Source organism: Mustela nigripes, chromosome 1 (genome assembly GCF_022355385.1).
Source record: "Mustela nigripes isolate SB6536 chromosome 1, MUSNIG.SB6536, whole genome shotgun sequence".
In the NCBI taxonomy this organism is placed as follows: Eukaryota; Metazoa; Chordata; class Mammalia; order Carnivora; family Mustelidae; genus Mustela; species Mustela nigripes.
This window is the reverse complement of record NC_081557.1, coordinates 7667825-7690323: the sequence shown is the minus strand read 5'-3', so window position 1 is coordinate 7690323 and position 22499 is coordinate 7667825. Positions and strand designations below refer to the sequence as shown.

General features: G+C 54.7%; 2 protein-coding genes across 4 annotated transcripts; one reads left to right on the top strand and one right to left on the bottom strand.

Annotated features, from left to right (window-relative positions):
* The first annotated feature begins 2483 nt into the window (after positions 1-2483).
* On the top strand, positions 2484-20163 carry FERMT3 (FERM domain containing kindlin 3). Of its 2 annotated transcripts, none has more exons than XM_059402857.1 (15): positions 2484-2601; positions 3159-3331; positions 6208-6441; positions 6621-6740; positions 6842-7010; positions 7258-7360; positions 17248-17355; positions 17513-17647; positions 17738-17787; positions 17894-18018; positions 18247-18353; positions 18430-18663; positions 19014-19138; positions 19353-19494; positions 19613-20163. In XM_059402857.1, exons 2-15 carry the CDS (start codon positions 3172-3174, stop codon positions 19790-19792), a joined length of 1992 nt encoding a protein of 663 aa, XP_059258840.1. In that variant the 5' UTR covers positions 2484-2601; positions 3159-3171; the 3' UTR covers positions 19793-20163. The 2 variants fall into 2 exon arrangements, with proteins under 2 accessions (XP_059258840.1, XP_059258830.1); XM_059402847.1 differs by having other exon boundaries at positions 3080-3331.
* On the bottom strand, positions 20102-22434 carry TRPT1 (tRNA phosphotransferase 1). Of its 2 annotated transcripts, none has more exons than XM_059402895.1 (8): positions 22328-22434; positions 21895-21978; positions 21688-21769; positions 21075-21244; positions 20807-20981; positions 20550-20606; positions 20340-20473; positions 20102-20241 (listed from the first exon to the last, which is right to left on the bottom strand). In XM_059402895.1, the coding sequence occupies exons 2-8, from the start codon at positions 21967-21969 to the stop codon at positions 20161-20163; spliced, it is 774 nt and encodes a 257-aa protein (XP_059258878.1). In that variant the 5' UTR covers positions 21970-21978; positions 22328-22434; the 3' UTR covers positions 20102-20160. The 2 variants fall into 2 exon arrangements, with proteins under 2 accessions (XP_059258878.1, XP_059258887.1); XM_059402904.1 differs by having other exon boundaries at positions 20363-20473; positions 22328-22433.
* Positions 22435-22499: the final 65 nt, after the last annotated feature.

Here is a 22499-nt window from a genome sequence, read left to right as displayed (position 1 = left end):
TGAAGTGTGTGAGAGGTGGGAGTGTCCGCTGCCTGGCTGCTTTTCCAGGGAGGTGGGTCTGTGGGTCTGGGCGTGCCTCGGTCACTAGGTGGCACTGTCGCCCAACGAGCTGCTTAAAGGGAGCCTGGGGCCTTCCCTGCCCAGAGTGGCGCCAGCTCCAGAGGTCCAGGTCCACATTCAGGTGCTTTCCCGCCCTGTCCATGCTTCACAGTCTGCTCTCAGAACCAGAAACCAGCTAGATCAGGAACGCTGGGTCCCACCCCAGAACCAAAACTTTCCCATTGGTAGAGTCTTCAGACCTCTGTCTCCAGAGACCAGATCTGCCAGCGGCTCCAGTCTTAGTTTTTATTTTACTATTATTATTATTTTTTAAGATTTTATTCATTTATTTGACAGAGATCGCAAGTAGGCAGAGAGGCAGGCGGGGGTGGGGGGAAGCAGGCTCCCCGCTAAGCAGAGAACCTGACATGGGGTTCGATCCCAGAACCCTGGGATCATGACCCAAGCTGAAGGCAGAGGCTTTAACGCACTGAGCCACCCAGGCGCCCCAACAGTCTTAGTTTTTAAAGAACTCCCTGTTCCTGAGGCGCCTGGGAGAGGCTCAGTCATTGGGTCGTCTGACTCGGTTTCAGCTCCGCTCATGATCACAGGGTCCTCGGATCAAGCCCTGAATGGGCTCTGTGCTCAGCGGGGAACCCGTTTGAGGATTCTCTCCCTCTGTGCACACAGGTTCTCTCTCTCAAATAAATCTTTTTTTAAAAAAACCACTGCTCTCACTCTTAGCTCTTTGCTCAGAGGAGGCTCCTCTGCATCTGTCCTCAAATCCTGGTTCATCCTGCACCGGCTGCCTCCGCCGGGCAGCCTGAAGTTTAACCCTGGTGAGGTCAAAGTCCTGTACCTGACATGCTCTGGTGGGGTTACTGTCTACCCTGGGCCCCTGTCTGTTGGCCCCACTGTCCCCAAAAAAGGTCAGTGATGACATGGCCAGGGCAGCCAGTGACTGGAAGGGCCCGAGAATGACTGTGAGGCTGTTGAGGACAGGCCCAGGTCCTGGCGGGACCTTGGGCTGCTGCCTGGATGATCACAGCCCTCAAGGAACCGCTGAGAGAGGCAGAAGAACATTAAACCCAGTCCAAATCCTCACTTATCCTGTCAACATTGCCGGACAGATGCAGCCCCAGTCTTCAGCTAGAGAAATCTCTGGAACCATCGAAGAGGTCCTAGAGACTGCCCAGTCCGTGGGCTGCAGTGTGTGGTGCCCAGCCAGTGGAGAAGTACCAAAGAAACCACTTCGATAAAGGATCGTTTGACAACCAAAAAAAAATGCCTCCCTGCTCAACTGAAAGGTTTTTGATTACACTTGAATGTGGTTGCAGCAAGCGATTTCTACAGCCCTGGACTGGGGTGGGAGTGAGACTTCCTCATTTGCTCCAACAGCACAGCTTTCTGAGCTGGGAAGCTGCTGAGGCCAGCAGCCGCGGCACTTCCTGCCGCCTTGACTTTGCATACACTGGCCTTCCCCTGGGAATCTCCAGCAGGCCCCTTCCTCCCTCTGGGTGGCAAGTGCAGAAAGCCTCGTCTCCATGGGCGTTCTGCTGCTCCCTGGTTCTCCTGACACTCTTCTGGCTCTGTTCCCTCGGGCCCCAAACGGATTCTCTCTGGAAGGGCTCCCGTTCCCGCCGGGGGCCAGCAGCGAGCACCAGTCCTCTCTGCTCTACCAAAGCTGACCTCCCAGTGCCGGTGGTGGGTCCCTCCAGAGTCACATTTGAGTAGGGACTTGACGGGAGTGACCTTTGGGGTACTCGGGGTGAGCCGGAATGTCACGTGGAGGGGCCGAGAGGAGGTGACAGGTTGGAAGCCTTGAACCCTGGAGGGGGAGGGCAAGAGGTTGTGGATGACCAGGGCCCCATTCCTATTCAGCTGTTGCCCTGGGCAGCTCGAAGTTCTACATGTTTGGAAACCGAGGCCAGCACGGGGGACAGGAAAGACTTAAGGAAGTTGTTCCCTCCTGGTCTTTAAGGTCTACTTCTTGATGATAAGGGACCTACCCGACTGGAGCTCGCTTAAACTTCCAGCTTCCTAAATTACCTGGATCCCATGCCTCCCTGTGTGACTTTCCCTCTCAACAGCACAGTGATGTGCTGTGACCAAAAGCCCCCCACCCTCCCACTTTGTGACAGGCTGGATTTAGGAGATGACTTCCTATAGGGGACAATGGGTGTAGAGAACCTGAGTTGGTGACTTTCCTGGTTTGAACCGAGCTGCTTCCCTCCAGAAGAGGGGACACTCGGTGCGGTGGTGGGCCCCTCGCCTGCTCTTCCCTTGCTTCCTGTGCTCCCCAGGAACAAAGGTGGGGCCTCGAACAGGAGCCCTTGGGGCAGAGGAGCCCTTGGGGCGTGCTGTCAACTGGCTTCCTGCACCGGCCTGCCCGCCCTGGGGAGGGGCTGAGCCCGCCCTCACGATAAGGACTGCCCTCCCTCGAAAAGAAAGCAAAGGGGGAAGAGTCCCTCACTGAGCCGCAGGTGTTCAGGCTGAGGCGGGGAGTGGCTGACACTCCAAGCCGCCCCCCCCCCCTGCAGCCCCCAAACCCTTACAGGCAAGGTAAGCTGGGGCGGCGGCTGAAGGCGCAAGGACCCCGTTTCCTCACCCCCCTGCAGAGCCCTGCTGCTCAGCACGCCTCTGCCCATGCGGCAGCCCAGACTTCTCGGCGCCCCAGAGAGGCCTTGGTTGGCTTGGGATGTCAGGATCCGAGCTTTGGGCCAGGAGTGGGAGTATTTTCTGACTTGGGTCCCCCACCATTTCCAGGCCTCGGCAGCTGCCAGTATCAACTCGGGGGTGACATGTGGGCTGGGGAAGCAGATGGAGGTTGTGCCAGGTTCTGGCATCAAGCCTGGTGATCTTGAGCGAGCCTCTTCTTACTCGTTCCGGGTCTCAGTCTTCCTGCCTGTAAGATGGGAGTGGGCTGGAAGCGCCGTGCGGCTAAACCACCGGTAACGGCGAGAGGCTCTGAGGCCTGTGTCTCGCGGCTGCCGTGACATCCTGGCCCGTGGGTGCGCTCTCTGCTTTCCTGCCTGTCCAGGTCACCAAACGCCACTTCTACTCAAACGTGGGCAGCCTCCGAGGCCCCAGCACCCTGCCTCCTTCCCCACCCTCTGCAGAGCCGCCGCAGCCATGGCGGGCATGAAGACGGCCACCGGGGACTACATCGACTCGTCCTGGGAGCTGCGGGTGTTTGTGGGAGAGGAGGACCCTGAGGCCGAGTCTGTCACCCTGCGGGTCACGGGAGAGTCGCACATCGGTGGGGTGCTCCTGAAGATCGTGGAGGAGATCAGTGAGTGTCCCATGGCCCCCGCTGCTGACCTCAGCGCCACGGGGCCGCTGTGACTGGATCCGTGGGCACTTCCGGGCCACCCGACTGTGCTGTGCTCGATAACCCCGCCACAGTGACTCAGGCACCCGCTTAATCATTTGGTTCCAAAAAAGACATTTCCCCAACTTCCCCTCCCTCCCGCAATCTTCCCTCCCTCCCTCCTGCTCCTGCCGGTTCTGCTAAGTCCCCAGGGAGCAGCCACGGGCTGTTCACCCATGTCCCGGGCAGGAGGGGCCTGGCCCCGGGCGGGGGCAGAGGCTACATTTGAGGTCTCGGGGGAGACCAGGGGACGCGGGGCCGGCTCCCATACCCTCTCCCCGGAGCGGAAGCCCTCCGCAGGCTGGTGACGGGCCTAGCCTGGGTGGGAAGGCCCTGCCCCCACAGGAAGTTACAGCAGGGCAGCCTGTGGTATCAGGCGTGGAGAAGAGCAGGGCTAGTGACACGGGGGCTTCTCATCCCCTTTCCCTGCCCGGGGGTCAGGGCTGCCCCTTCCCGGGAGGGCAGCAGGCCCACCCTGGTAGGCAGAGCCAGAAGGCAAGCCCACGATCATTTTAGTCCCTGGCTCCTGGGTCCTGGGCCACCTGCGGGAGGCAGGGGCAGACAGGCTTCCTCACGGCTGGCCAACCCGCCACGTGCGGCCTGCGAGCCCGGTGGGCTGGCTTGTGGACGGACAGGTCCCGGGACAACCCAGCCATGAGGCCGAGGTAGTGAAGGGGCTTCCAACAGGCAGGGCCCAAGGAGGCTGTGAAAGCAGAAGCGGGAAACAGAGGGTCCGGGGCATCAGGCCAAGCTGTAGACAGGCATGGACTGAGCCAGGGCAGAGGGGCTGAAGAGATAGGGCCCCAAGGGGAGATCTGGTTGGCTCTAGGGCAGGGGACACGAGCCATGCACAAGCCTAAATAAGGAGTCAGGCGGGCGGGCGGGCAGAGCTGATCCCCACACCTGCTGCTGGGTCCCCCCTGGCGGTAAGTCCCTTCAGCTCCTGTCCCCTGCAGTGAGGACATTGCCCCCACCCTTCCCAATCCCTCTCATTCCTGAGTGTATCAGATGTCCACTGAGGCTCCGTCAGGCCAGACCCCACGCCACGCCAGCCCCTGCCTTCCTGGAGTAAGGCCAGGTGGGTGAGACCGACCGTCCAGCTCCCAGCACGGGGCTGAATGGAGGCCTTGGCACCAGAGGCGAGAGCACAGGGCCTGGAGCCAGAGGGGGTGCACGCAGCCAGGATGGGGAGACTCCCTAGCAGAGTCCCGAGAGGGGCTGCAGCACAGGGGGCAGGGGCAAGGTGTGAAGTTGGAGCGCAGGGCATGTGCTCTGGGCTTTTCTGGGCACGACCAGAACAGGGGATGGGATGGCTGCCTTTAGGAGTTTAGACTCCTGGAGGCAGAAGCAACTCCTAAGCAACTCTAGACAGGCCCCTCGGCTTAGGGGTGAGCTGGAGGCAGGGAGACAATCCTCCTATGCTGCGCGGTGCGGACAGACCGGAGGGTGGCTTTTGGAAGTGAGATGGGCATCGATGAAATGTGGGAGCTAACAGTGGAAGGGAGATTGCTCGGGCCTGGCGGGGAAGTCGGGTCGCCCTAGCCCCCAGATGCCCTGCGGAGGGGCCAGAGGGAGAAGAACCCCGGACCAGTGTCAGAAAGACCGAGTTTCACGCAGGCTTCAGGGACTGAAAGTAGGAGTTACCGCATTTCTGTCCCACAGGCAGGCACAGGGCCTGTAAACATTTTTCTGGAGCGAGTGAAGCCAGTGGGGGTGTCCTTTCGCCCCTGGCCTGTGGGTTTCTGGCCCAGGGAAGGGCCTGGTCCCGAGGTATGGTGTGTGGGGATGGAAGCAGGAAGATGAGGCCGTAGAGGCAGGAGCCCTGGGAAGAGGCCTGGGTCGGGGAGGAAGGGACTCCCAACCAGAGAAGGATAGGGACAGCCCAGGAAAGGGGCCGAGGAGGACAAGACAAGAGCCAGAGGTCCAGAGGAGATGGGGAAGGCGCCACAGGCCAGAGCAGTGAGGACGGGCGGCTCCAAGGACTCTGCGAGGTGGGACAGATTGAGCCAGAGAATGTCTTGCCGTTGGCCGCTCTGCTGACCGGAGGGACGAGGAGTGCAGGTGGAGACAGGGACAGAGCACTGGGTGGGAAGGGCTTTGCACACCCCAGAGGGCTGCCTCCGTCCACCCTTTGTCTTTGTGATCGCCACACACCAGCCCGCCTAGACGGAGCCCTGTCATCTGTCACTAGCTGCGGGACACGGAAAGTTCGAGGTTCAGACTGGATCCTCCCTCGCGGGCATTCACAGGCCTGAAGAGCGTGTCACCCACACTGAGGCAGGCGCGCTTCTGGGCCCATGGGCTTGGGAGGGTGACTCCTCACATCTCACAAACCACAAACCCGAGGCCCAGAGAGCGAGAGGCCTCGGCCAGGGGCACAGAATGTGTAACCCAGGAATGTTCGTGGACGGCCTGCTGGGCCGGGCACAGTGCCAGGGCCCCAACAGAGCCTCGGCCTCCCAGGCTCCTGGAGCGCCGGCGAGAGGCCCGCCAGCCAGGAGTCCCAAGCGCTGCTGTTCCAGGGCAGCTTGATGGGCCGGGGTGCATGAGGCGGAGGCAGGAAGATGGGGACACCTGGATCCTGGGGGCGGGGGGCTCCCTTGGAAAGTGATGTCACAACTCAGCCCCACAGAACCAGCAGGGTGAGCTGGCAAAGAGCCATCCTGCTGTGACCTCAGTCCCAGACCCCCAGCCAACCCAGCCTGGCCCTGTGTTGGCCTGGGCTGGTGTTCAGCTCCCCGGGGGGCCGGGCCCTCCATGGCTAATGCCCCCCCCCCTTCTTCCCTGTGGCCCCACAGAGCGCAAGCAGGACTGGTCAGACCATGCTATTTGGTGGGAGCAGAAAAAGCAGTGGCTTCTGCAGACGCACTGGACGCTGGACAAGTATGGCATCCTGGCCGACGCCCGCCTCTTCTTCGGGCCCCAGCACCGGCCCATCATCCTGCGGCTGCCGAACCGCCGGGCCCTGCGCCTGCGAGCCAGCTTCTCCCAGCCCCTCTTCCAGGCCGTGGCTGCCATCTGCCGCCTCCTCAGTGAGTCCCCTGCTGGTCCCCGCTCTTGCGCCCCGGCGAGGGTCCTGCCCTCCCAGTCAGGCTGTGGTCATGTGGTCCTCGCAGTCCTGTCCCCTGTCACGGCCCCAGAGTCCTGGGAGTGGGCAGGGAGGTTCTGGGGCAGGACCCCAGCCCCTGCTAAGGGGCCAGCTCCCCTGCAGGTATCCGGCACCCCGAGGAGCTATCTCTGCTCCGGGCTCCTGAGAAGAAGGAGAAGAAGAAGAAGGACAAGGAGCCGGAAGAGGAGTTGTATGACTTGACCAAAGTCGTCCTGGCTGGGGGTGAGCACGGCTGGGCAGGTGGGGTGGGGTGGGGGCTGGGCGCTGGCGTCCTGAGGCGGGGCCTGGGGCTGGGGCCTGTCTAACCCTGTCCTGCACTCCAGGCGTGGCACCTGCCTTGTTCCGGGGGATGCCAGCCCACTTCTCGGACAGCGCCCAGACGGAAGCCTGCTACCACATGCTGAGCCGGCCGCAGCCGCCGCCCGACCCCGCCTTGCTCCAGCGCCTGCCTCGGCCCAGCTCCCTGTTGGACAAGACCCAGCTCCACAGCAGGTGTGCAGCCGGCCGGCTCTGTGGCCTGGGGCTTGGTCCCCATGGGTCTGGGCTCCCACTGCCAGGGCCCCTGCCCTCCCCTGGATCCTTACCCCAGATCCCCACCTCGAGTTTCCAGGCCTGTCTTATGAGTCCGCTTTCCCTTCACCACAGCCCCCCCCCCCCCCCCCCCCCCCCTCCCAGGCCTCCCTCCCCACCCAGCACTGCCTCTGCCGTGGCCCTGACTTCTGCCTGCTCTGTGGCCCAGGTGGCTGGACTCGTCGAGGTGCCTCATGCAGCAGGGGATCACAGCTGGGGACATGCTCTGGCTGCGCTTTAAGTACTACAGCTTCTTCGACCTGGATCCCAAGGTGGGCTGGGCCGGGGCTCAGGGCCAGGGGCTGGTGCAGTGAGACATGAGGACTTAGGGTCAAGGGTCTGGGCTCTGGGAACATGAGGGACTAGCAGGGTGTCTGTCCATCCATCCACTGCCTCATCCACACCCCCGTCTGGGCAGTGTAGACAGTGGCGGGCGTCCCTAGGACGCCTGTGCAGGTGGGAGGTGCCTGGCACCTGGACTCAGAGAAGGCTTCCAGGAAGGGGTGACGCTGTGATCTGCAGGTTTGCCCTGCATGCTCTCTGTCCCCCGCTCTGTTCCCTCCTGCTTCTTACTAGGCCACTTGTGACCCCCATGAACTTGGGGGGGTTCCAGATGCCCTGTCCAGACTCCCCCCCACTCTTCCTCCTGTTTCCACAGCCTGGCAAACCCAGAACGCCCTCCCCAGCCACCCTTACCCCTTAGCCCGTTATAGCTCCCATGCGTGTGATCTCAGGGCAGACCTTCTCCCGAGACCCTCACTGGAGCGCTAGACTTGAGTGTCCAGGTGGCTCCGCTCCGTTCACGGGCCTAACAGGCATGTCAGACTTCTGCCTGAACCGGAAGTCGTGATTCCCAGCCTGCCCCACACATCCTCCACCTTTCGCAGGTTCTTTGCAAAAGCTTTCATGGATTCGTTACTTACGCCATTCTGGAGCCATTCTGGAGCCGGCTCCTTCCCTTTCACGGTCGGCCGCTTCCTCTCCTGGGGACTTTGTTGTTCCCTTCCCCAGCTCTCCTGCCTTACTTTGGTTTGAGTGGTCTTCCTGATTCCATTTTATCTCTTTTATTTTAGTTTATTAGCTATACTTAAAAAAATGGTTTTGGTGATTGCTAGAAGGGATTTAGTACACAGACTCTATTACCATCCGGAAATACTCAAGGCTTCTTCCGGAGAAACTTACAAGACACTTGCGTTTCCCGTCCCGGCCTGTACATGCTGGTTCTCACACACTTCAGTTCTGCCGCTGTCAAAGCCCTCAAGACACTGTCATTCCTGCTGCTGTCATTATTCTTACAACGGCTATATTGAGAAATCATTCATATACCATATCTTCTGCCCATTTAAATGGACACCCTGATGGTTTTTAAGACATTCACAGACTTGGGCAACCATCAGCACCGTCCATTTTGAAATATTTTCATCACCCCGAAAAGAAAACCACACCCACCATTTATCCCTCACCCACTGAGCCCCAGACAACTCCTAATCTCCTTTCCGTCTCCATAGATTTGCCCATCCCGGACATTTCCTACAAAAGGGATCAGCCAGTATGTTGCTTTTGGTGGCTGGTTTCTGTTTTCATGTTTTAGCATGGTTCCGTTTCATTCCTTTTTACTGCAAAGTGGAATTTCATTGTAGGAACAGACCACATTTTATTGATCCATTCAGAGATTAATAGACATTTGGCTCACCCCTCCCCCCACCCACCCAACCACAGGTTGGCTATTATGAATAAGGCTCCTATGACTATTCATTCAGATACAAGTTTTGGGGTGGTCCTATCTTTTCATTTCTTTTGGTGTAGACCGAGGAATAGAATTGTCCAATCATTATCGCTATTACTTATGCTTTAACCCTTCAATCTCTTTTTTTTTAAATTTTTGGTGGAACTTTTGTGATAACTGGAAATTCCCAGGCAATTGTAAGAAATAATACCCAGAAGGCGGCTGGTTGCTTCAGCTGGCAGAGCACAGGACCGTCACCCTCGCCGTCTCCTGTACTCTTTATTCCCCGGAGTAGATCCCCATTTCCAGCTGCTCTCTTTTTCCGTCTGCCTGAGGGACTTTAACATTTCTTGTGGTGCTGTTCTACTGGTGATGATCCATTCAGCTTTTGTATGTCTGAATAAGTCATTATTTTGCCTTTGATTTTAAGACTTTTATTTTTAAAGATTTTATTTGTTTGACAGAGAGAGACACGGTAAAGAGGGAATGCAAGCAGGGGGAGTGGGGAGGGAGAAGCAGACTTCCTGCAGAGCAGTGAGCCCAATCCCAGGATGGGCTCCATCCCGGACCCTAGGATCTTGACCTGAGCCAAGGGCAGACGCTTAATAACTGAACCACCCAGGTGCCCCTGATTTTGAGAGAGATTTTAACTCGGTGTAGAATTCTTGGGTGATGGTTTTGTTTCTTTGTTTCTTTCTTTCTTTTTTTAAAGATTTTATTTATTTGACAGACAGAGAGAAATCACAAGTAGGCAGAGAGGCAGGCAGAGAGAGAGGAGGAAGCAGGCTCCCCACAGAGCAGAGAGCCCGATGTGGGGCTCAATCCCAGGACCCTGGGATCATGACCCGAGCCAAAGGCAGAGGCTTTAACCCACTGAGCCACCCAGGCACCCCGATGGTTTTGTTTCTTACGGTACTTTATTTATTTGTTTATTTATTTACTTATTTTTAAGATTTTATTTATTTGAGAGAGAAGGCATGCAAGTGAGAGTACCCAAGTCAGGAGAGAGTGGCAAAGGGAAAGGGAGAAGCAGGCTCCCCACTGAGCAGGGAGCCTGATGGGGGTCTCGATCCCAGGACCCCTGGGATCATGACCTGAGCTGAAGGCAGAGGCTTCACTGCTTAACTGACTGAGCCACCCAGGCGCCCCATCACTGGTTTTAAACAGTGTGATTATCATACGCCTTGGTTCCCTTCAGGTTTTTCGAGCTTGGGGTTCAGTGAGCTTCTTGAATATGTGAGTTGATAATTTGTATCAAAGTTGGAAAATTTGGGGTCATTGTTTTTTCAGGATTTTTTTTTTCCCTGCTCCCTCCCTTGATAGGATTCCGGTTATATGAACTACTAGACTGCTTCACTTCATCCCACAGCCCACTGATGCTCTGTTCCCTGTTCCTTTTTTTGTGGGGTTTTTTTTTTTTTTTTTGAAGATTTTATTTATTTATCAGATAGAGATCACAAGTAGGCAGAGAGGCAGGCCTGGGTTGGGGGGGGGGGGGGGGGAGGCTCCCTGCTGAGCAGAGAGCCTGAAGTGGGGCTCAATCCCAGGGCACTGGGCCGAAGGCAGAGGCTTTAACCCACTGAGCCACCCAGGCTCCTCTGTTCACTGTTTCTTTTTAGGTGATTTCTCCAGTCTTGTTTTTCTATGTTGCACTTGAATAGGTCTCTTGCCCTATCTTCAGGTTTACTAATCATTCTTCTTCCATGTCGAATCTGCCATGGATATCATGCCTGTAAGTTTAATTGTGACCTTTTTTTTTTAGTAGTTTCCATGACTCTCCCTAAAATGCTCCTGTCTTGCTACCTCCTTGAACACCCATGATGCTTTTATAATAACTCTGCATGTTTTTATCTACTAATTCTTCCACTTGTGTCATTTCTAGATCTGTTTCTATAGGCTCTCTCCTTGTTATGAGTTGTATTTTTCTGTTATTTTCATGCCTGACCATATTTTTCCTTTATTTGGGGCAGGGGGTTTTCTTTTATTGTGGTTTTTTGTTGTTGTTGTTTATTTTTCTTTTTGGGGGGATAAAATTTTATTTATTTGTTTGTTTGTTTGAGAGAGACTATGAGCAGTGTAAGGAGCAGAAGGAGAAGCAGGCTTTCCACTGAGCAGGGAGCCTGATGCAGGGCTCAATCCCAGGACCCTGGGATCAGGACCTGAGCTGAAGGCAGACTTTTAACTGACTGAGCCATCCAGGCGCCCCTTGTTGTTTTTTTTCTTTTTCTTTCTTCTTTTTGTGCCTCATCATTTTTTACTTAATGCCAGACAGACACTACAAATTTTATGTTCTTGGGTGCTAGATTTTTGGGGTTTTTTTTTGGTAGTCCTTTAAGTATTTTTAAACCTTGTTTAGGGATGAAGTTAAACCACTTGGAGACTGTTTGATCCTTCCAAGGCTTGCCTTGAATGTTAATGAGGTGGGACAAAAACATCCTCTAATCTAGGGCTAATTTACCTCATTACTGAGGCATTGCCTTCAGAGAATTCTATCTAATGTACCATGCATCGTGAGGCTTCTCTAATCTGGCTTTTGGGAGTGTGAACCATTGCCACTCTTAGGTGAGCTCTGGTGAATGTTCCATCTGCTCCTTTCAAGTTTGTTTTGTTTTTGTTTTTGTTTTTCATCAGCCTTGTGTAGTTTCCTTACGCACATACACTGATCAGTGCTTAAAGACTCAAGAGGAGCCCCCTAATGATTCCAGAGCCTTCTTTCTGTGCAGCTCTCTCCTCCACAGAACTCTGTCCTGTGAACTCTAGCTGCCTTGGACTCACCAAATGCTCAACAACATTTCTTCAACTTGGGGAATATGCTGGACTGTATTTGGGGTCCCCCTCTTTGTGAAGCTCTCTCTAGGCAATGGGCTGGGCCAATCAGGATACACCATGTTTGTTTCCCTTCTGTCAGGGATCACTGTTCTGTATGGTCTCTTGTCCAATATCTACAATCTACTGGGTCATTGTTGCTCTCTTTTGGGGGTCTCTCTTGTAAGATACTTTCCATGTAGCTATGGCTTCTCTGGGGTCTTCACAGTGATGAAGTGGGAAGTTCCATTGCCAAGCCCCTCCAACATTGTATCCCAATCACAATACTCTTTTCAAACTGGTGGGTTGCTTTATTTTTTTTTTAAGATTTTATTTATTTATTTGACAGAGAGAGGGGGATCACAAGTAGGCAGAGAGGCAGGCAGAGAGAGAAGGGTAAGCAGACTCCCCCCCAAGCAGAGAGCCCGATGCTGGACTTGATCCCAGGACCCTGAGATCATGACTGGAGCCGAAGGCAGAGGCTTAACCCACTGAGCCACCCAGGCACCGTGGTGGATGGCTTTAGGATATCAGTCAGTGTTATCTTTGTCATGGAACCATTGAAGCTGGCACTCTAGACCCACAGCACAACTGTTGTCCTTGGACTACTCTTCCCTATTTCCTGAGCATCCCTCTGTTGGACTCCTTGGTTCCTGACTCTCATGTGTTCCTCTATTGACTAACGCCTTCGTTTGGATGAAACATTTATTTTATTTTATTTTTTTATTTTTTTTAAAGATTTTATTTATTTATTTGACAGAGAGAAATCACAAGTACACTGAGAGGCAGGCAGAGAGAGAGAGAGAGAGAAGGAAGCAGGCTCCCTGCTGAGCAGAGAGCCCGATGCGGGACTCGATCCCAGGACCCTGAGATCATGACCTGAGCCGAAGGCAGCGGCTTAACCCACTGAGCCACCCAGGCGCCCGAAACATTTATTTTAAAGCTTCCTGTAAAATGGTAAATGATTTGAAATCCTGCATGTCTGAAAAGGCCCCTGTTCTACCCTCACTCACATGATAGTTTGGCTAGGTATAGAATTCTAGGTTGGAGATATTTCCCTGCTAAATCTGAAGCCACCTTCCCATGGTGCTCTAGGTCCCGGTGGTTCTACTGAGGAATCTAATGCCATTTTGTTTTCAATCCTTCCATGTGAGACCCTTTTATTTTTTCTTGGAGAGGGAGGGGAGATACCAGAAGCTTTTAGTGTTCTTCTTATCTCCTGATGTATTAAAATCTCTCGATAATATGTCCTAGTATGAATCGGTCTTCCTTGATTGGTGTGCACACTTGCTGAGCCCTTTAGATGAGGAACTTGAGTCTTTCAGTTCTGGAGAAATGCCTTAAACAATTGTTTAAATCATTTCCTCCCACCACTTTTCTGTTCCTTTCTTATGGAACTCCGTAGATATTAGACCCCCTAGATTGCTTCTTCAAAGAAAAAAAACATAGACATTTATCTCGTTTTTCTCATGTCTTTTTTTTTTTTTTAAGATTTTTTAAAATTTTAAGTAATCTCTATACCCAGTGTGGAGCTCAAACCCACAATCCCAAGAACAAGAGTCCCATGCTCCACTGACTGAGCCATCCAGGTGCCCCTTGTCTTTCTCATTACTAAGCTTGTTGTCTTTTGTTTTACTTTCTGGAGAGGGCTTTGACTTATCTTTTTTTTTTTTTTTTTTAAGATTTTATTTATTTATTTGACAGAGAGGGAGAGAGGGAACACAAGCAGGGGGAGTGGGAGGGGAAGAAGCAGGCTTCCTGCCAATTAGGGAGCCTGATGCAGGGCTCGATCCCAGGACCCTGGGATCATGACCTGAGCCAAAGGCAGACATTTAACGACTGAGCCACCCAGGTGCCCTGACTAATCTTTCAAATGATCTATTGAATTTTTAATTTCTGCAACTGTATTTTTTTCAAGTTCTAAGAGCTCTTGTTTTTGGAGTATTCCTTTGTAAGGTTTTTTGTTTGTTAGTGTAACATACATTTAGAAAAATGTACAAATGTATCCAATACTTCAAGTAGCAAGATGTCACCTGCCCCCAGAAGCCCCTTTCATACCCCTTCTGGTCAGTATCTCCCTGGGAGGAAGCACTAATGTTAATTCTAACACTATAGATCTTTGAGCCTGTGTTTGAAATCTACATAGTAGATTGATTGCGGTCTGTACTCTCTTGCGTCTGGCCTTTTTCACTCGGCATTATGCTCATATGATTCATGCACAGTGCATACTATTGTAGCTTATTTCTTCTCATTGGTGTGTGACATTCCCTTATGTCAATATACCATAATTAATTTTCCATTCTACTGATGGGCATTGCACAGTTTCCAGATTGGGACTGTTATGAATTAAGATGCTATGAACATTCCAGTAATGTCTTTGGTGAATATATGTACACATTTCTGTAGCATATGTGCCCAGAGGTGGAATTGCTAGATTAAGGGGCAGCTTTGGTTTAACTGTAGCAGACAGCTGTTAAGCAGCTTTCTGAAGTGGCTGTACCAGGTTACAGCCCCCATCAGCAGGGTCCAAAAAGTTTGCTTTTTCCTCAATTTCACTGGTGTGGCACTGGCGTTTCCATGGTAGACATTCTGGTAGTTGTGTAATGGTGTCTTACATGGTTTTTTATTTTGTTGTTGTTGTTGTTGTTTTTAAGATTTTTATTTATTTGACAGAGAGAGAGAAATCACAAATAGGCAGAGAGGGAAGCAGAGAGAGAGAGGGGAGGAAGCAGGCTCCCTGCGGAGCAGAGAGCCCTATGCGGGGCTCCATCCCAGGACCTGAGATCATGACCTGAGCCGAAGGCAGAGGCTTTAACCCACTGAGCCACCCAGGCGCCCCTGTTTTTTTTTTTTTTTAACAGCTTTACTTAGATATAACTTGCCTACCATAAAAATCACTCATCATAAGCATTCAGTTTGATTACGTTCGGTAAATTTATACACTGGGTAGCCATCACCGCAATCAAGTTTTAGAACATTTCATCACCCCCAGAAGGTTCTCTACTGCCCATTTGCAATCATTCCTCCTCCCACACCTCACCCCAGACATCACTGACGTGCTTTCCATGTGGCTTTCACAGTTCCCTGATGACTAATCAAGTTAAGCCCTTTCTCATTGGGCTACTGGCCATTGGAAGATCCTCTTGGTGACGTTTTTGCTCAACTTCTTTGCCAATTTTTAATATTGAGTCGCTTGCCTTTCATACTGCTTCGTAGGAGTTCTTTGTATATTCTATATATGGGTAGTACTTTGTCAGAGAAATATGTGATGATAGTTTCCCCCTGTACTTTGCCTTTTCATTCTCTTGATGGTTTATTTTGATAAAAAGAAGTTCGTAATTGTAATACAATCTGTCTTCTATTTTTAAATATTTTTTTTCTTTTATGATGAATATCTTTTGGGTCCTGTTTAAAAACAAATCTTTTTTGTTCCAAGGTCACAAATAGGTAGACCTACTTTTCTCTAAAAGCTTTGTTGTTTTAACTTTCATGTTTAGATCTGCAACCCAGCTGGAGCTGATATTTTTATGTGGTGTGAGGTAGGGGAACAAAACAATTAAAAAAAAAACATACGGGTATCCAATAGGCCCAGTATCATTTACTGAAAATGGAATCCTGTCCCAGTGACTGCAGGGTCACCTTTGTTGTAGGTCAGGTGAACGTAAGAGTGGGTCCCTGACTCTCTGGTTCCCTTTATCAATTTGTCTCTCTTTACCAATGCCACACAACCTAAAATTCTGTATCTTTATAATTATGTTCTTTTTTTTTTTTTTTTTTTTTTAACACAGCATCACGTTTTTGTGCTCCGAGTACAGCATTTCGTCTCTCTAAGGATTTTGCCTGGTTGAAATTTTCTTCCTCTCCCTACTGTCTTGGTTCCCTCCAAGCTCTTGTCCTGTCTCTGTAGTTCCTGCCATAGTTGTCCTTACCCTGGGGTGATCCCTGCCTGCCCTTTCATATTGAGAGGCAGGGCTGTAGGAACCCATAGAAGCCCCCCCAATGGATGAAAAGGGCTTAGCACTTTGGGGGCTCCCTGGAGGTGCTGGGGTAGGCCTGTCATCACCACTTGTTGGGGGAGTTTTCTCTTTGGCTCATCAGTTTCTCAGCAGTGAACCCTCTGATCTCCTGACTGGGAATAGAAGGCTCATTGTCAAAGTCTTGGGTGCCAAGTAGGGAAGGGCTGGGGATATCCCACCTTTCAAGATGTCAACCTTTCTCTTGGTACATCTGTTTGTTTGTTTGTTTGTTTGATGCATTACTTTCATTTTGTAAAAGATTTTATTTATTTATTTATTTATTTGACAGAGAGATTTTTAAAAAATATTTTATTTATTTATTTGACACACAGAGATCACAAGTAGGCAGAGAAGCAGGCAGAGAGAGACGGAGGAAGCAGGTTCCCTGCTGAGCAGAGAGCTGGATGCAGGGCTTGATCCCAGGATCCTGGGATCATGACCTGAGCCGGGGGCAGAGGCTTCAACCCACTGAGCCACCCAGGCACCCTGGTGCATCTGTTTTAAGCACAGCAGCCCCTCACCCAGGCAGGTCTAGAGAACCAAATGCAGGGGTGCCTCTGGCTCACCATCTCCAGAGAGTAAATCTCTGGCTTCTGCCATGCCTGGCTGTCACTTGGCTGCAAGAAGTGGGGGACACTGGAGGGGGAAGAACACCTGCTCCTTTTATACACCTTCTAGAATCATTTCATCCCGCCCTCATCCCTCAGCCAGAGGAGCTCTGTCCGGAGCCTGCCAATGGCTACCACGCACACTGGATGCCTTTGTCCATGTCCATGTTCTTCTTGCTGTTTGTTTCCTGCCTATTTTCAAAACTCATTCATGCCTTTTCTACAGAACAAAAGAGGGGAAAGACCAAGAGATCCCAACTCTCTTGCACTGTAATTCAGTTCCCATTCATGTTTCTGCTTTCCCTTTGCCAAAACGTTGTCAGCGGGTCGTTCAGCTCTTTTCTTTGTCCTTTTGGATTTACTCTTTTTATGCCTTTGCATAAACCGGTGGTGGTTGGTTTCAGGGGGAGCATAGGCGTGGACTTCTGTGGGTAACTGGGATCCCCCTTTGAGCTTTGCACTCCCTGTTCCTTCTTTCTGGAATGTTCTTCCTATCACTCTCCCATTAAGTGGCCCATTGCCATCCTCAGGTCTCAGGGCAGTCTGTCACCTCCTCAAAGAAGACTTCCTAGAATGCTTCTTCATGTGGAGTAGTTCCCTGTACCCCAATTCCATTCTCTCTCTTCGCCCTCCTCCTTGGGGTTGTCCTTGCCTGAGAGCATGAGTGAATGGCGCCATGGAAGCTATTTCCTTTATTGCTCTTATCACAATCTTGAATCATTTTACTTATAAGGTTGATTTGTTTATTCAGTCCCCCTTCTGCCCCCACACGCACACAGTAAACACACAGTCAACTGTGCAAGAAGTCTTACAGGGAAAAAAGTATCACTTGCCTGGTCAGGCCTTAAGGCTGGCATTGGGGTCCGCTGCCCACGTGGGCCCACGAGCTGAGCATGCCACTGTGCAAAGGCGGGGCTGGTAGCTGAGGCTCACAGGGTCCAAGTACACAGTGATCGGGGCAGTTGGATCCCAATCGAACCCAGCCTCCCCCACCCCCGCTGCAGACAGATCCGGTGCGGCTGACCCAGCTGTACGAGCAGGCTCGGTGGGACGTGCTGCTGGAGGAGACCGACTGCACTGAGGAAGAAATGATGGTGTTCGCAGCCCTGCAGGTGTCCGGTGGGCGGGGGGACCCGGGGCGGGATAGGGCGCTCGCTGGGCCCAGGGCAGGGAGGGTCTTCCAAGGTGGGGGGACCCATCTCTGGGAAGCCCCACTTGGGGCACTGTGGGCCGCCCGCTCAGCCCTCCCTGGCTGCGTGCCCCACCCAGTACCACATCAACAAGCTGTCCCAGAGCGGGGAGGTGGGCGAACCGACTGGCACAGACCCGGGGCTGGACGACCTGGACGCGGCCCTGAACAACCTGGAGGTGAAGCTGGAGGGGTCGGCAGCCACGGATGTGCTGGTGAGGAGGGGCTCTGGTCAGGGCTTGGGTTTGGGGTCAGGGTCAAAGGTGAGGACCTGATGATCCCTCTCTGACTCTTCGTCTCCACAGGACAACCTTACCACCATCCCCGAACTCAAGGACTATCTCCGGATCTTCCGGTGAGCTTGGGCCCAAAGTCGGCAGCCCTGCCGGAGGGGCCCAGGGTGGAGAGAGAGCCCAGGAGGGAGGGAGGCAGCCGTCACCAGCCTCCTGCCTCACCCTCAGGCCCCGGAAGCTGACCCTAAAGGGGTACCGCCAGCACTGGGTCGTGTTCAAGGAGACCACCCTGTCCTACTACAAGAGCCAGGATGAGGCCCCGGGGGACCCCATCCAGCAGCTCAACCTCAAGGGTGAGTGAGGGTGGCCTGGCCAGGACGGAGACAAGGGCAGGAGCTGGCTCAGGGGCCACCTGGCCCACCTGTGGGCTGGGGACTTAAGTTCTCACCTCAGTTTCCCCCTGGGGGCGGGAGAAGACACCGTCCGCCCTCACGTGTTCGCCCGGGGACCTCTCAGGCAGGGCTCCCCACTGCCCCCCCCCCCCCGGCCAGGCTCCCACCTGCCCCTTCATCTCCCTCTAGGCTGCGAGGTGGTCCCTGACGTCAACGTCTCAGGCCAGAAGTTCTGCATCAAACTCCTCGTCCCCTCCCCTGAGGGCATGAGTGAGGTCTACCTGCGGTGCCAGGATGTACGTCCGGGCCGGGCTGAGGCTGGTGCGGGGAGAGGGCCCGGGGCCGAACCACAGCCTGTTCCTCACACCGCAGGAGAAGCAGTACGCCCACTGGATGGCCGGCTGCCGACTGGCGTCCAAGGGCCGCACCATGGCGGACAGCAGCTACCCCAGCGAAGTACAGGCCATCCTGGCCTTCCTCAGCCTGCAGCGGACGGGCGGCGGGGGCTCGGGCGGCCACCCGCAGGGCCCTGACGCCGCTGCTGAGGGCCTCAACCCCTACGGCCTTGTCGCCCCCCGCTTCCAGCGAAAGTTCAAGGCCAAGCAGGTGCCAGCCAGAGGAAGTGGGTGGTGGGAATGACCACAGCAATTCCCTGGCCACCCGTGGCCCCTGAGTCCTCTCAGAGCCTTCCTTTGAAAAGGCCCGTGCTCACTCATTCTTTCCCCTACCCGTGTCCTTGACATTGAACAGGCCGGTCCCCACCCTCTGGGACAGGTCGGGTCGCGGTGCAGCTGCCCACATCCACCCCAGGGCCTGGCTCAGCTCCTATCTGCTGAGCCCTGAGAGGGTGCTCGGTGGCCCCACCCCTGCTCCGGGCTCAGCATCCAGTCTCTCCAGTGGGGACATGCAGGGGGTCTCAGGGACGTTGATGGCCACTCACTGGTGTGGTCCCGCAGCTCACCCCACGGATCCTGGAAGCCCACCAGAACGTGGCGCAGCTTTCACTGTCCGAGGCCCAGCTGCGTTTCATCCAAGCCTGGCAGTCCCTGCCCGACTTCGGCATCTCCTACATCGTGGTCAGGTATGGGCCCCGCCCCTGCCCGCCCGTGCCTTCCCCGGCTGCCTGCTGTGGCACCCCGAAGCCTCCCTTCCTTCCTGCCCTCTGTGGGTGCTGTGTGGGCGCCCCTGCCGTCCTGTGCCCCTGCAGTAAATGCTAGAGCGAGAGATCAAGCCAGGAGGGTGGGAGCCCCAGCTCGCCCCTCTGGCTCACACTCTCTCCCACCCCCGGAGACTAGGTTCAAGGGCAGCAGGAAGGATGAGATCCTAGGCATCGCCAACAACAGACTGATCCGCATTGACTTGGCCGTGGGCGACGTCGTCAAGACCTGGCGCTTCAGCAACATGCGCCAGTGGAATGTCAACTGGGACATCCGGCAGGTGGGCCAAAGGTGGGGGGAGGGGGGCCTCCAGGGGCAGGGGCAGGCCCAGCCAGGGCAGGACAGGGGCTGCTCTCCTCCCCCTCCCCCACCAGCCCATCCGTCTGCCCATTCTGCAGGTGGCCATCGAGTTTGATGAGCACATCAATGTGGCCTTCAGCTGCGTATCAGCCAGCTGCCGAATCGTGCACGAATACATCGGGGGCTACATTTTCCTGTCCACGCGGGAACGGGCCCGCGGGGAAGAGCTGGACGAGGACCTCTTCTTACAGCTCACGGGAGGCCATGAGGCCTTCTGAGGTCTGTCTTATCGCCCCCACTTTGCTCACTACCTGCTCTGGCCACGCCTAAGCCCACACCCTCTCCAGACATGCCCCGAGCTGGGCATATTCACCTGCTGTCACTGGCTTCGCGCAGACAGGGACCTAACCGGGCCAGACTCTGCCATCCCCCAGGCTAAGAAGGGTGGGTTATGAGCTCACACAATACCCACCTTTCCCTTGTCCGAGTGGCCGGGACCAGCACCGCTGACCCAGCTGGGCAATCCGAACACATGAGGAAGACTGGCTGTAGCTACAGGGTGATGATAATTCATGGTTTCAAACGGGAGCTTTTTTTTTTTTTAATCTTTTTACATTTTTAAAAAAATAAATATTTTATTGTTGAGTCATCCTGCTTCCTCTGGAGCTGTGCTTGGGGCCACTCTGATACTCTGTCTCTTCATTACCAACCAAGGAAAGGGACTTTCCTGAGAAAGAAACAAGATCTTAGGGAAAGGGAGACCGAAGTCAGCCTGGGCTGGGAGCTGAGAGGGAGGAGAAGGCAGAGGGCACAGGCTCCATGTACAGGAGAATGGTGGTGGTTCTCACGGGTGGGGCGAAGCTGCAGGGCCTCCTTGAAGTACTTGGGAAGCAGGAAGCCATCAGCATTCCCCGGGGTGAGGATCACTCCATTGGCAGAGCGGAAAAAGGGGATTCCATCTGCAGACAAAGCCAGAGGTGTGACTCCTGCTCTATCTGAAAGCCCTGGGGAAGTCCCTGCTGTGTCCAGGCTCACCTGCCAAGGCCCGGGGTCCGTCAATGAACACGGCCACTTCACAATTTGGCCGCATGCCTGTAGAGACAATTGGAGCTGGGGCCTGAAGCATTTGGGGGCCCGTTATCAAACCTGGGCAGGCTCAGTGGGGGGAGGTCCTGGGATCAGGGGCAGGGATGGGGCTACCGCAGCATGCAGAGCACGGAGTGGCCTTGGACAAGAGAAGTTATGATCCTTGGAGAGAGAGCCGATAAAGACAGCTGGGGAGGGCTACTGACCACTGATGACACCAGGGTCCCCAGGCAGTCCCGGAGCCAGGTGGATATGTGTCCTTCCCCGGCAGGATAGGCCGTTGAGCAGGATGGATGGCCAGTGCTGCCAGAATGTGCCATGGACGAGCCTCAGGGGCAGGGCCTGTGGGGTCTCCAGGGGCATCAGCTCCAACTCTGGTACCTGGGATGGTTGGGGGAATGCATGGCAGTGAGCCCCCCACACACACGGGCAGGGGTCCTACCTGGCTCTCCCACTGGTCCCCTTAGCGCCCACCTGCAGGGAGTGACCCTGATTGGCCCGGATGAGAGGGCCTGTGCCGGGGTCCCCTGGCTGCAGAGCAAACCGCTGCTTCTCGTTGGTGTCCACGACTCGCTGCACATCTTCAGCCGAGAAGCCGTGGAACTGGGGTAGCTGCAGGAGGGTACCCAGGGGCACGAAGCCATCTGTGGGCAGGCAGGGAACTTGGGAGCTGACCTAGTCCTGGCCTGGGCCAGAGTTAAGAGCGGGAGCCAGAGGAAACCAGAATAGGGCCTGGGCTCGGGCCAGGGTGGTGGGGGGCAGGTCACAGGGGTTTTATCTGTGAGAGTCTCCCCTTTCTGGGCCTCCGTTTCCTCAACTTCCATAGGAATAGGACCTGCCTTCGGGAGGGTCACAAAGATAAGGTACCCCTGTTTTAGCACAATACCCTGACCAGAATGGATGCTCAGTAAACACCAGTTACTTCAACAGGCAGGCTCCTGGGCTCTGGGCCTCGGTGCTCCCTGTGCATGGAGGAGATGGGCCCTCTGTGCTGTCCCCACAGGGCCACAGGGTAGGGCAGTCACAGATAAGCTCACACTGCTCCCTCACTTCCAACCACTCACCTCAGTCCCCAAGACTCACTTACCAGCCCTCATGGGAAGCCCCAGCTTCAGGGCCCCGTGTCGCAGCACGTAGGAGAGAGCCTTGGACAGCTGCACATCTTGGTCCTGTAAGAGCCAAAGGTGGCCCCAGCTCCACTCCCACCCGTCCAGCATATTCCGGGGAGCCAGGGCACCAAGTCCTCCTTTACCCTCCCACCAAGAAAGTGGGGGTGAGGGTGGCGTGGGCGCACCTGTCCCCGGGGTCTGTGAGCCCTTCTACCCCTGGATCCTGTGGTTTCCTGCCTCCTTCCTCCACGGGAGTTCATGGCAAAGTCCTGCGAGGAACAGTGATAATATGGGGACTGTTAAGGACCCTCTCATGCCCCCGTCCTGCCCAGCAAGTCACAGAGCCTCAGGATGTAAGACCTGGGAGGGGGATATTCTGCTCATTAAATTCACTTCCCACCCCAAACTTCCTGGTGCAGATAGGGAAACTGAGGCCAGCAAGCAAGATTTGCCCAAGGTCACAAGCCGAGCCCCCCGCCCTCCAGGCTCGCGGGCTGCCCCTTAAAGTGGGCCTCAGGAGGCGGCCCGGCGTCCAGGCTAACGGGGCGGAAGCGTCAGGGCCGGCGAAGACAGACAGAATTAGCGGGTGGGAACAGACACAAGCCAGCGGGGCCTCACCAACTCCGAGGCATCGCAGCGACCCCGCCGGCCTAGGCGCAGCAACCCGCCAATGAGAAGCGGGGGAGGAAGGGGGAGGGCACTTCCGCTTCGGGAAAAGGGGCGGAGCCTGTGGGCCGCGCAGTCCGGTGAGTGCTGCTGGAGGCTGGCGCTTCCGGATCCTGCGAGGGGT

Bases quoted from the DNA above. Each gene is read 5' to 3' on its own strand.
- FERMT3 (XM_059402857.1), top strand. From the start codon at position 3,172: ATGGCGGGCATGAAGACGGCCACCGGGGACTACATCGACTCGTCCTGG. The intron at 7,011-7,257 runs GTGTGCAGCCGG...TCTGTGGCCCAG, and splicing joins AAGACCCAGCTCCACAGCAG to GTGGCTGGACTCGTCGAGGT. The intron at 17,356-17,512 runs GTGTCCGGTGGG...TGCCCCACCCAG, and splicing joins TGGTGTTCGCAGCCCTGCAG to TACCACATCAACAAGCTGTC.
- TRPT1 (XM_059402895.1), bottom strand. From the start codon at position 21,969: ATGAACTCCCGTGGAGGAAGGAGGCAGGAAACCACAGGATCCAGGGGT. The intron at 21,245-21,687 runs GTAAGTGAGTCT...GCCTGCCCACAG, and splicing joins GGGGCTTCCCATGAGGGCTG to ATGGCTTCGTGCCCCTGGGT. The intron at 20,982-21,074 runs GTGGGCGCTAAG...CAACCATCCCAG, and splicing joins ATCAGGGTCACTCCCTGCAG to GTACCAGAGTTGGAGCTGAT.